Here is a 13590-nt window from a genome sequence, read left to right as displayed (position 1 = left end):
GGAGCACATTGCATTGAGTTAGGGATTTAGTATCGGTGGAGATACAGAAGAGGGGGCACATTGCATTGAGTTAGGGATTTGGTATCGGTGGAGATACAGAAGGGGGGGGCACATTGCATTGAGTTAGGGATTTGGTATTGGTGGAGATACAGAAGGGGGGGCTCATTGCATTGAGTTAGGGATTTGGTATTGGTGGAGATACAGAAGGGGGGGCACATTGCATTGAGTTAGGGATTTGGTATCGGTGGAGATACAGAAGGGGGAGCACATTGCATTGAGTTAGGGATTTAGTATCGGTGGAGATACAGAAGGGGGGGGCACATTGCATTGAGTTAGGGATTTGGTATCGGTGGAGATACAGAAGGGGGAGCACATTGCATTGAGTTAGGGATTTAGTATCGGTGGAGATACAGAAGGGGGGGCTCATTGCATTGAGTTAGGGATTTGGTATCGGTGGGGATACAGAAGGGGGGGCTCATTGCATTGAGTTAGGGATTTGGTATCGGTGGGGATACAGAAGGGGGGGCTCATTGCATTGAGTTAGGGATTTGGTATCGGTGGAGATACAGAAGGGGGGGCACATTGCATTGAGTTAGGGATTTAGTATCGGTGGAGATACAGAAGGGGGAGCACATTGCATTGAGTTAGGGATTTGGTATCGGTGGAGATACAGAAGGGGGAGCACATTGCATTGAGTTAGGGATTTGGTATTGTGGAGATACAGAAGGGGGGCACATTGCATTGAGTTAGGGATTTGGTATCGATGGAGATACAGAAGGGGGGGCTCATTGCATTGAGTTAGGGATTTGGTATTGGTGGAGATACAGAAGGGGGGCACATTGCATTGAGTTAGGGATTTGGTATTGTGGAGATACAGAAGGGGGGGCACATTGCATTGAGTTAGGGATTTGGTATCGGTGGGGATACAGAAGGGGGGGCACATTGCATTGAGTTAGGGATTTGGTATCGGTGGGGATACAGAAGGGGGGGCACATTGCATTGAGTTAGGGATTTGGTATCGGTGGAGATACAGAAGGGGGAGCACATTGCATTGAGTTAGGGATTTGGTATCGGTGGAGATACAGAAGGGGGGGCACATTGCATTGAGTTAGGGATTTGGTATCGGTGGAGATACAGAAGGGGGGGCACATTGCATTGAGTTAGGGATTTGGTATTGGTGGAGATACAGAAGGGGGGGCACATTGCATTGAGTTAGGGATTTGGTATTGGTGGAGATACAGAAGGGGGGGCACATTGCATTGAGTTAGGGATTTGGTATTGGTGGAGATACAGAAGGGGGAGCACATTGCATTGAGTTAGGGATTTGGTATCGGTGGAGATACAGAAGGGGGGGCTCATTGCATTGAGTTAGGGATTTGGTATTGGTGGAGATACAGAAGGGGGAGCACATTGCATTGAGTTAGGGATTTGGTATCGGTGGAGATACAGAAGGGGGGGGCTCATTGCATTGAGTTAGGGATTTGGTATTGGTGGAGATACAGAAGGGGGGGCTCATTGCATTGAGTTAGAGATTTGGTATCGGTGGAGATACAGAAGGGGGGCTCATTGCATTGAGTTAGGGATTTGGTATTGGTGGAGATACAGAAGGGGGGCACATTGCATTGAGTTAGGGATTTGGTATTGGTGGAGATACAGAAGGGGGGCACATTGCATTGAGTTAGGGATTTGGTATCGGTGGAGATACAGAAGGGGGGGCACATTGCATTGAGTTAGGGATTTGGTATTGGTGGAGATACAGAAGGGGGAGCACATTGCATTGAGTTAGGGATTTGGTATCGGTGGAGATACAGAAGGGGGAGCACATTGCATTGAGTTAGGGATTTGGTATTGGTGGAGATACAGAAGGGGGGCACATTGCATTGAGTTAGGGATTTGGTATTGGTGGAGATACAGAAGGGGGAGCACATTGCATTGAGTTAGGGATTTGGTATCGGTGGAGATACAGAAGGGGGGGGACATTGCATTGAGTAAGGGATTTGGTATCGGTGGAGATACAGAAGGGGGAGCACATTGCATTGAGTTAGGGATTTGGTATCGGTGGAGATACAGAAGGGGGAGCACATTGCATTGAGTTAGGGATTTGGTATCGGTGGAGATACAGAAGGGGGAGCACATTGCATTGAGTTAGGGATTTGGTATTGGTGGAGATACAGAAGGGGGGCACATTGCATTGAGTTAGGGATTTGGTATTGGTGGAGATACAGAAGGGGGAGCACATTGCATTGAGTTAGGGATTTGGTATCTGGTGGAGATACAGAAGGGGGGGGACATTGCATTGAGTAAGGGATTTGGTATCGGTGGAGATACAGAAGGGGGAGCACATTGCATTGAGTTAGGGATTTGGTATTGGTGGAGATACAGAAGGGGGAGCACATTGCATTGAGTTAGGGATTTGGTATCGGTGGAGATACAGAAGGGGGAGCACATTGCATTGAGTTAGGGATTTGGTATTGGTGGAGATACAGAAGGGGGGCACATTGCATTGAGTTAGGGATTTGGTATTGGTGGAGATACAGAAGGGGGAGCACATTGCATTGAGTTAGGGATTTGGTATCGGTGGGAGATACAGAAGGGGGGGGACATTGCATTGAGTAAGGGATTTGGTATCGGTGGGAGATACAGAAGGGGGAGCACATTGCATTGAGTTAGGGATTTGGTATTGGTGGAGATACAGAAGGGGGAGCACATTACATTGAGTTAGGGATTTGGTATCGGTGGAGATACAGAAGGGGGAGCACATTGCATTGAGTTAGGGATTTGGTATTGGTGGAGATACAGAAGGGGGCACATTGCATTGAGTTAGGGATTTGGTATTGGTGGAGATACAGAAGGGGGAGCACATTGCATTGAGTTAGGGATTTGGTATCGGTGGAGATACAGAAGGGGGAGCACATTGCATTGAGTTAGGGATTTGGTATTGGTGGAGATACAGAAGGGGGCACATTGCATTGAGTTAGGGATTTGGTATTGGTGGAGATACAGAAGGGGGAGCACATTGCATTGAGTTAGGGATTTGGTATTGGTGGAGATACAGAAGGGGGGGCTCATTGCATTGAGTTAAAGATTTGGTGTTGGTGGAGATACAGAAGGGGGGACACATTGCATTGAGTTAGGGATTTGGTATCGTGGAGATACAGAAGGGGGGGCTCATTGCATTGAGTTAGGGATTTGGTATCGGTGGAGATACAGAAGGGGGGGGGCACATGGTAATGATTTGCATCATGTCCAGAATGCATCTGGCACACACAGGCAATCCTGTTACAAGGGTCTCCAAGTGGCTGGATCTATTCTGGCGTTGCTGGTTGTTGCAGTGCAGTAAGATTACCGAACAGATAGACTATTAGCTTCTGTGTTCTGATTGCACTTTCCAGCACGTGCGGTATGATTGTAGTATTGTGCTCATTGTTAGGACAATAGTCTGTGTGTTACTTGTTTTCTCACAATGCTTTGTACAATTATCTACCTTCCTATTTTCAACATTAATTTTTTCCCCTCACTAAAGGAACTTCGTTCAGCTTTAAAGGGTCGTAATTCCCCAAACAAGTCTCGACCCAGACGAGCCCGACTCGACCCCCTCATCTTACTACTAGATGGAGCACTTACCGGAGAACTGGAAGTGGTTACTCAGGCACTCAGTGAGGTATGTACGTAGACATCGGTAACCAATGCAAACCCCCCCACCCCACCTTTCCCCAAAAGAACTGCGTTTACGTCTCAAAACTGAAATTACATCTAAGATATGCACCATATGCAGTATGTGGGGTTCTAGTACCGGTGGGGGGTCCTATGTTAGTATTTTCTTTTCACTTAATGTATTCAAACGTCCTCACCAGGTTAATGAGCCAAGTCAGCCGAATGAAGAGGGGATTACCGCCCTTCACAACGCCATCTGTGGGGCCAACTTCCACATCGTTAGCCTGCTTATTAGTAGTGGGGCCAACGTCAATGCAGCGGACAGCCACGGATGGTGAGAGAAGGCCTCGTGGGGAGAACATGTGTAATATTAAGGGAATACACAAAATAATGAGTCTGTCTTCCCCTAGGACCCCTCTCCACTGTGCGGCTTCCTGTAACGACCTCCAGATATGCTCCGTGCTGGTGCGACATGGAGCCGCCATCTTTGCTACGACTTACAGCGATGGCAGCCTAGCCGTGGACAAGTGCGATCCCTACAGAGAGGGCTACAAAGAATGTCTCACCTTCTTAACTGGTAACTTCTCTCTCCAATAATCCTCCACTCGATGCCTTGTTTCTCTCTGTTACTCATGACCGCTTTTGTCTCAGAGGTGGAGCATTGTATGGGGGAGACGCAGAGTGGCGTGGTATATGCCTTGTGGGACTACACCGCAGAGTTCTCCGATGAGCTGTCCTTACGTGAGGGCGACTCCGTCACTGTTCTCAGAAAGGACGGTGAAGGGGGAAATTGGTGGTGGGCTGCTCTATGTGGACGGGAGGGGTATGTACCCCGCAACTACTTTGGGGTAAGTTCAATCATGTGATAAAGATAAATATATATAAATGTGAAATCCAGGGGTGCTAGAAGCCATTATGTACAATATAGAATATAAAAATATGTAGAGTTTATAAGGAATGGTGAATTTGGGGGGCAGATGATTGACTGAGGATTGAGGTTAATAATTAGGATGGCAGTAGGGGATGAAGGGGATATGTTGATAGGGGATTATGAAGGTACAATGGGATGGAGGAGGGAATTGAGGTGGCAGTCATGGTAATGAGGAGGCTAAATGGATTTGAGGAGTGAGAAGGGGCATAGAGAATGGATCAGAAGGGGGGAATAGAGGAATGAGAGGGGGCATAGAGAATGGTTCACGGGGGGAATAGAGGAATGAGAGGAGGCATAGAGAATGGTTCTCGTGGGGCGGGGGGGGGGGTTAGAGGAGTGAGAGGGAGTGTAGAGAATGGATCAGAAGGGGGGAATAGAGGAGGCATAGAGAATGGTTCTCGTGGGACGGGGAGGGGGTTAGAGGAGTGAGAGGGAGTGTAGAGAATGGATCAGAGGAGGCATAGAGAATGATTCTCGGTCGGGTATAGGAATGAGAGGGGGCATAGAGAATGGTTCACGGGGGGAATAGAGGAATGAGAGGGGGCATAGAGAATGGTTCACGGGGGGAATAGAGGAATGAGAGGAGGCATAGAGAATGGTTCTCGTGGGACGGGGAGGGGGTTAGAGGGAGTGTAGAGAATGGATCAGAGGAGGCATAGAGAATGGTTCAGAAGGGGGGAATAGAGGAATGAGAGGGGGCATAGAGAATGGATCAGAAGGGGGGGAATAGAGGAATGAGAGGGGGCATAGAGAATGGTTCGCGGGGGGGGGGGGGGGGTTAGAGGAGTGAGAGTGGGCATAGAGAATGGATCAGAGGAGGCATAGAGAATGGTTCGCGGGGGGGGGGGGGGGTTAGAGGAGTGAGAGTGGGCATAGAGAATGGATCAGAGGAGGCATAGAGAATGATTCTCGGTCGGGTATAGGAGTGAGAGGGAGCATAGAGAATGGACCAGAGGGGGGGGGGATAAAGGATTGAGAGTGGGCATAGAGAATGGATCAGAGGGGGGATAGAAAATGAATCCCTGGGGAGAAAGATGAAGAAGAGGATTGGGGTGGAGGAAGAAGGATATAAAGGATGGTTAGAATGTGGATTGAAGGGGATGTACTGTCTCTGTAAGAGGGGCAAGTTCTGTGTAAATGGGGAGGGGGGTGACTGTATATGGTAACGCTATTTACTAGGAGATACAGTAGAAAAGATTTTCATTTTAACATTTTCCTGGATCCAAGATTTTTAGGCTGTAAAACATTTGTTGAGTTCTGGATTATCAGAGTTAGGTCCAGTCCCCTCCCCCCACAAGTATGCCATTCATCTGTATAAACCAATCTTATGACTAACTTCCATTTCCTCCTCTTATTGCAGATGTACCCGAGGCTGCGGGCCCAGCGCAGTCCTCAGTGATGGATACACGTGTTTGTGTGTCGTGTGTGTGATGGTGACACATGTTATACTTGGTGCACTGTGTGTACCGCTGCGCCGTGTGTCTACACATATGTCTGTATGTAAGAGCTGCAAGTCTTGTCTGGGGATTTTACAACTGGGGAACAACCATGAATTTTGTATAAAAATATTTTGTAATAAAATTAGCAGTGAAGCTTTGAATAACATTCTGCAATAATGTATCCACTATTAACTTCACGTGTGTTTTGCTATATTAGGCCGTATTTTCCTCTTGTTTGATTTTCATACATATTTTTTAATATAGTGCTGTTATGACCTAAATAAATGAATTCACTGCAAACCGTATAGTAAAAGTGTATTCGGAATTCATCCCAATAAATGGGAAATAAAGTGGTCAATTCGTCTCTCTCTGCTATGGTAGCAGCAGATATTGCTGTCCATCCATTCACAGCTCTGTCCGGTCTAGAGAATTATATACTATATAATTATATGGGACAACAAGGTTATTTTGGCTGAACTGCAATTCTTAAATCACAATTTTCCCTATATGCACCCAACACATTACTACCTCACAGTGTTTTTATTTTTTTCGCTAGCTTTTCAGTGATCAGTATAAATTAATATTTTAAAATACTGTTAAAAAAATATTTATTTTTTAATGAACCTTTGGCTAAACTCCCAGAGTGCCCTCACTACACATCTTTTTATCTGCTTATTTTTCAGTTCCATAAAGGGAGCAGGACTGGGAGGTGGTAACTAGAGGCTCAGGTCAGTTTTCAGATAGTGTGAGAGAGATCAGAGATGTATTAGGTGGAGGAGTTGGTGACTGTTTTACAAGTGAAGGTGATCAGATTGAATAGATTCTGGAGGGAATATGAAGCCGGTGGGGAAAAAGGAAGATCAGTCTGGCCAGGGCTTTTAGGATGGATTGTAGAGGGGGAAAGATGGTTAAGGGGAAGGACATATACAGGAGGTTGCAGTAGTTAAGGAGGAAGGTAGTGTCCTGAGTGAGGAAGGGGCGTATTCTGGCAATGTTTCGAAGGAGGGGGCAACAAGACAGTGCAAGAGACTATGTGGAGTGAAACTGATGGTGGAGTGAAGGATGACACCAAGGCAGCGGGAATGGGCTGCTGGTGAGAGCATGATTCATCAGCGAGGAACACTTGAGCGGTGGGGGATAGTGTCACTGGGAGGAGGGAAGATGAGCTCAGAGTTGGAAGTGTTGAGCTTTCAGTAGCATTGGGACATCCAAGTGGAGATGGATCATCATCATCATCATCATTTATTTATATAGCGCCAACATATTCCGTAGCGCTTTACAATTGGGGACAAACGTAATAAACTAATAAACAAACTGGGTAAAACAGACAAAGAGGTGAGAAGGCCCTGCTCGCAAGCTTACAATCTATGGGACAATGGGAGATTGACACATGAGGTTAAGTATACATTTTGCATCTTGGCCCAGCCAGACTGCAAAGGTAAAAGTGACTCATAAGCTAAATGATCCTGGAACATGGGCTAAAACAGTAGAGGAGCAGAGGCAGTTTCTGGTGTCCTCTGCAGAGAAGTGGTTGTGGAAGCATATGAGTTCACCAAGAAAAAAAAACCCTTAGGGGCGTATTCAATTGTTCCTCCAGCCGCCGGAAAAACGAGCGCGTTAAAACTATTACCGTTTATACGGTAATATTGCGCGTAAAAACCATTAATACGGTAGTTTACTCGCTGAGCAGCTCAGGGAGCTGCGAGATGAAATTCGGCGGGTAATTACCGTATTAACGGTAATAGTTTTAGAGCGCTCGTTTTTCCGGCGGCCGGAGGAACAATTGAATACGCTCCTAAGAGTGGGTGTGTGAGCTGGCCCGGTGGACGAGTAGCTAGGTCATTTAATGACCGTGGAGGCCTTCATTCCAATCTCAAAGCGGACTTCCTTTTACTACCTCTGATATTGCAACGGGTTGGTGGATGACATTGAGCAAATCTCTTCCCTGATACAACGTGTGAGCTGGCTCAGAGGTCTAGTACTGGCACTGGTGGCCGAGGTTCCAGTCCACAGCAGCTTCCATTTAGTACCTCTGATGTTGTACCAGGTTGTTTGATGACACCGAGTAACCTCTCCCTTCTAACGTTAACCATAATCTGTTTCACTGGACTAATAGCCAGGTGCTCTACTAGCTGCGATGGTCCAAATCCCCAGTCCAACCCCCTTTTAAGTATCTTGGATGTTGCACTAGGTTGATGGATAACATTGAGAACAGTCTCACAGCTTGCAGGAACAATGAGCTTGTAGACGGGATCTGCTGCCGGTGATGTGAAAGCCTTGGTTCAACCAGAATATTTTATGTACTTTGGATATTACACCAGACTAATTAATGACATTGAGAAAACTGTCAACACTTAAAGGACAAACTGCCTCAGGTGGGTAATAGACCTATTCTACTGACAGCAATGGGTGGAACCCCAGACAGGCTTCCTTGTGTACCTGGGATGTTTGAACAGGTCAATGGACGATATTGAAAAGCATCACACTACTTAAAGCATGAGCTGGTTCAGTGGACCAATTCTCTACAGCAGCTGTGGAATCCCTGGTCCAAAGCTCCAGGCAGGCTTCTGGTAGTACTTGGAATATTGCACCAGGCTTGAAGATGACACTGAGAACAGTCTCCCTACTACCTATACTGGCTCAGTGAACGAATAGCTGCATGTTGTGACACAAATAATGGGGGGGGGGGGGGGGGAGGTCCCGAGGAATGCACCGTAAACGGGTTCTCTAGTGGCAATGAAGGTGAAGACCCAGGATTACATTCCCAGACATACTCCCTTTTACAACCTTTGATGTTGCACCAGGTTGATTGATGATATTGATTAAAATATCCATTCAGACCCGAAGCATAATCCGTCCCAGCAATAGCCACATGGTCTATTATTGGCTTTGTTGTTGGAGGCCTTGGTTCAGATCTCCAGGTTCATTTTAGTGCCTTGGATGCTGCACCAGGGAAATTGAGGACATTGATAAGTCTCCTTATTTGCCAATAGCATGACCTGGCTTAGTGGACAATCAGCCAGGAGATCTGTTGGCAGGAACAATTTACAATTGGGGAAAAACCATGTAGTAAACGGATACTGGGTATTACAGACAAAGTGGTAAGGGCACCACTCACAAGCTTACAACCTATAAGAAAATAGGGGGTATGTTTACTAAACTGGGAGTTTGAAAAAGTGGAGATGTTGCCTATAGCAACCAATAAGATTCTAGTTACTTATTTAGTACATTCTACAAAAGGACAGCTAGAATCTGGTTATATAAATAAATGATGATGATGGTTGCTATAAGCAACATCTCCACTTTTTCAAACCTGTACTTTAGTAAATATACCCCTACCAGTTTGATACATGAGGGTACATGCTACATATTGCATATTGGTCCAGCCAGAGTACAAAAGTAAAAAGTGTTTAGTGGGTTGTGAGATCCAGTCACAAGGCTGATTGATCAATAGGTGATCTATTTACAGCAGTGTTGGAATTCCTGTATCAAAGCTCCAAGCAAACTTCTTTATAGTAGTTTGAATGTTGCAATAGGCTCAATACTAACATTGATTAAAATATCTGCTCTGCCTTAAAGCCTCAGCTGCTTCACTAGACTAATAGCCAGGAGCTCTATTGGCATGGTCAAATCTCTGGTTCATTTCCCCTGGCAAGCTTCCTTTCCATATTTGATGACATTGAGAAAACCCCCCACTTATACAAGGATGAGTGAACTGTTATGTGATTCTTACAGAAAGCACAATTTGGTTCTGTGGGCCAGTACCCAGGTGCTGTAGTGAAAAGGATTGTGGAGGTGCTGGTTAAAATCCCATCTGGGTTAGATTTAGTACAGCAGTTTGGTGACAGCGAGAACAGTCCCTCCACATCCATATAATTATTTCAGTGGCCCAGGAGCACTGGTTTGAATCTCCTGTCTGGTGCTTTGTACCTTGGGTGTAGCAGCAGGCTGATTAAAGACATTGACTTGTCGTAAATTAAACTTTAAAAAAAGACTCAAACATCATAACACATATTCACATGAGATGAATAGGAGGATTTGTAATTTGTTCCAAGAGGTAGTATTGAAGCATTTGTGGATGTGCGCCCTACTGTCTCCACGAAGTATATTAATATAAACTTTCCCACATCTGGAAGAATTTCTGAATCCCAATCTCTTTAGCTAAGGTAGACACATACCAGTCCATTCTGGATGCATGAAACCTTTTCCTTAACTTAAGCAAGTGGGTTTCAGCCTGAATCCATCCCTATAGGATAGTTCTAGCAGCTACACTTATTGCAAACAGTAATCTCTTCCCTCCTCTAGATATTCTCTGTCACTGGAAGGATTTGGATGATGCCTATTCAGGTGTAAAAGGTTTGCCGTAATATAATCTTCTGAAGAGGGAAGAAAATGACATACCACCAGATTATGTGTATAAGGTCTTTCCACCGCTTGGTCAGTTTATTGGAGTGATGGCGTTTCCTGCCAGACCAGAAGGCGGACAATGGTCCTGGAATTCAGGATTCTGCACAAATGGCGATGTATTGACTTATGGGCGCTGAGATATGTCAGATTCCAGAGAAGAGGGTTTCCGTAATTAGTTGTGGGATGTCCTGGTCATTGAGGTGTAAACAGAATACTAAATTACTATCTGAAAGGAAGCAACTCTCTAGGGGTGGGATCAGCATTTATTTGTGACTTGTTTAGACAGTCTCAGCTCAGTATCATTGACTCGTGATACTAATATGTGACATTGGTGAAGTTAATCCTAGGGGTTTACTTCTCTAAATGTAGTGCCTAAAAATGGAGATTATTAGTTTTGTATCCGCCTTCATAAGGACAAGAGGCGAGGACTGAAGGAGATGCATTAGTTTAGGAAAAGATATCATCTTGATGAGGTAAGATAACTGAACTGGTGCTGCTTGCTACAAATGTAACACTCGGGATTCTGGTAAGCCTTGTGCAAGGTCTGTGTGATTGAAAGTACATTGAGATAAATGTTACATCTATTTTGAAGAGAGCACATCATCAGAAAAAGAACAGCGTAGCAAAGGTGATTTCACTGACAACTGCCCAAATATCAGCAATAAAGTGCACCAGCAGTAACTGCATGGAAATACTGCAGCCAAATGCATAGACGAGGGAAAGAACAGTGCCCAGTGATTGGGAAAACATGTAGATTTTGTGGCATTGTATATCACTTTGGTGGAAAACTGCACACTATAGAAGAAGCAAATCCAGCTGGCGCAGACCTCCATAATACTGAGGTGATGTACTCAACAAAATGTATTGGAACTGTAAGATCAGACCAAAAGTTGGAACAGTAGGGGGCGCTGGAGGTGGTGACATGAGGTAGGGGAGGCGGAGCTGGTTCTGAAGACCAGTAGGGAGCGCTGGGGGCGGTGACATGAGGTATGGGAGGCAGAGCTGGTCCTGTAGCCCAGTAGGGAGCGCTGGGGGCAGTGACATGATGTAGGGGAGGCTGAGGTGGTCCTGTAGACCCGTAGGGAGTGCTGGAGGTGATGACATGAGGTAGGGGAGGCGGAGCTAGTCCTGTAGCCCAGTAGGGAGCGCTGGGGGCAGTGACATGAGGTAGGGGAGGCGGTCCTGTAGCCCAGTAGGAAGCGCTGGCGGCGGTGACATGAGGTAGGGGAGGCGGAGCTAGTCCTGTAGACCAGTAGGGAGTGCTGGGGGCGGTGACATGAGGTAGGGTAGGCGGTCCTGTAGCCCAGTAGGGAGTGCTTGGGCCGGTGACATGATGTAGGGGAGGCGGAGCTAGTCCTGTAGCCCAGTAGGGAGCGCTGGGGGCAGTGACATGAGGTAGGGGAGGCGGTCCTGTAGCCCAGTAGGGAGTGCTTGGGGCGGTGACATTATGTAGGGGAGGCGGAGCTAGTCCTGTAGCCCAGTAGGGAGCGTGGGGGCGGTGACATGAGGTAGGGTAGGTGGAGCTAGTCCTGTAGCCCAGTAGGGAGCGCTGGGGGCAGTGACATGCTATAAACCAGTAAGTATTAAGTACCAATTTCTGCAAGTCATCAGAAATCGGCAAGTATGCAATTCAAAATTTAAAGCGCCATTCCCACTTAAATTTTCACTGCAAACTCGACGATTTCCAGCGACTTGCAGAAACCGGCACTTAATACATTTACCCCCAGATCTCTAAAATAGATAGGAAGTTAATTCTTGAAGGAGCCGATTAAAATAGAAAGAATGAAAATACATCTGATAGATTTCAATGGGCCTTCATTTCTCATGTTGAGAAAATTATTAGCAAATATTGGAACATTTTGAAAAAGGATGAGGTGATACGCCTGTCACTTCCGGTGAAACCTAAATTTATTTATAAAAAAATCTAATCAAAATACATAGACTGTGTTACTAACAACCATAAACATTGGAAAGCACAGTTTTTGGTTTGTTTCATATGATTATGCTACATGAACTCACTTATATTTAAGATCATATCATATTTATGCGACTAGGAGTTAATTGTTTATTCTTTGTTTTAGGAATAGGGTTGTTTCCTACTTTCTCCTAACTGGCTGCAGTCTACTGATACATTACGTCAGGCAGCGCAGATAAGGTTCTCCATCTTTCACCTATTCCGCAGTTAATACATCTTATTGGTGGTTTAGAAAATGCCCTCTTCTTACTGGACTATAGTGGTCATGTGACCACTTTTGCTGTTATTCTACAGGTTAATAGTAAGTATACCTTATTGAGGGAGAACGATCATATGATCAGAATCATTGTTATGCTGGCTGTTGGATTTTTATATTTAAATTTATTCTGAGTATATGTCTGGCAGAATAATCATATTCTTTACAAAACAATGTGAATAGAACTGCAAAAAGCTCAATACTTCACAATCTAATGGGAGATGGTAAATTCTCATATATGATTGGCTATAGAGGTTGTGAGGTCACCAGGGTTGGAACCAAAGCTCACTCGATACCCGGTCCTCTAGGGTCACAGGTCACACAAGTAAGGAGACAGGAAAGCCTCGTAAGATTTTGCTGAGCGATTCCAACTGGTATTTCTGGTAGGCAGAGTTATCTACGGTCTCCTACTGAGTTTGCTTTCTGTCCATGTTTTAAATTGTTTTAATAATAAAAGTGGTAATGCACTACATATCCCTCCTCTTTGTTTGTGCTAAACATCCTTGAGGACCATTAAAGGAATCAACGGAAGCAATATCAAGACCTTCAGTGAGATTGATGTATATATGCCTGCTCTTTCTATATATCAAGTACGCGCATTTACAAAATGGGAAATCAGGAAGAAGATCAATATCCACTTGGGTGTCTTTTTTGTATTTCTTTAATGGTGGTGGTATATCAACTTGCATGGCTTAAAATATACAACAGAAAATATTTTTGATATGCATAGTGTTTGTACAAATTACTCTGTAAATGTGTTTTTTGTGGTATATCCACTTGCATGATTCATATATATATATATATGTGTGTGTGACAGGATGGACCGCCTATGTCACCCTGTCTGTTGTTGCTGGGCACCGGCTGGGCTTATTTTGCCACCTCCCTCTTTCATGATTCCGAGTATGCCCCTCCTGCCACCACTGGACTC

General features: G+C 45.3%; 2 protein-coding genes across 4 annotated transcripts in view; one reads left to right on the top strand and one right to left on the bottom strand.

The window, feature by feature from the left end:
• Nucleotides 1–6324, top strand: part of PPP1R13L (protein phosphatase 1 regulatory subunit 13 like) — a 39082-nt gene extending 32758 nt beyond the window's left edge. For both annotated transcript variants that reach the window (XM_075186155.1, XM_075186154.1), the window contains exons 8-12: nt 3524–3661; nt 3855–3988; nt 4065–4231; nt 4306–4502; nt 5946–6324. In XM_075186155.1, the coding sequence (XP_075042256.1) occupies nt 3524–3661; nt 3855–3988; nt 4065–4231; nt 4306–4502; nt 5946–5984 (675 nt within the window). In that variant the 3' untranslated portion in view covers nt 5985–6324. The remainder of the gene's footprint in view (nt 1–3523; nt 3662–3854; nt 3989–4064; nt 4232–4305; nt 4503–5945) is intronic.
• The window catches only part of POLR1G (RNA polymerase I subunit G), a 71976-nt gene that overhangs the window by 54131 nt on the left and 4255 nt on the right, over nt 1–13590 (bottom strand). The window lies entirely within an intron of this gene.

Source organism: Mixophyes fleayi, chromosome 9, assembly GCF_038048845.1.
Source record: "Mixophyes fleayi isolate aMixFle1 chromosome 9, aMixFle1.hap1, whole genome shotgun sequence".
Lineage (NCBI taxonomy): Eukaryota > Metazoa > Chordata > Amphibia > Anura > Limnodynastidae > Mixophyes > Mixophyes fleayi.
The sequence above is the reverse complement of the archived record's forward strand: the minus strand, read 5'-3'. Positions and strand labels throughout refer to the sequence as shown.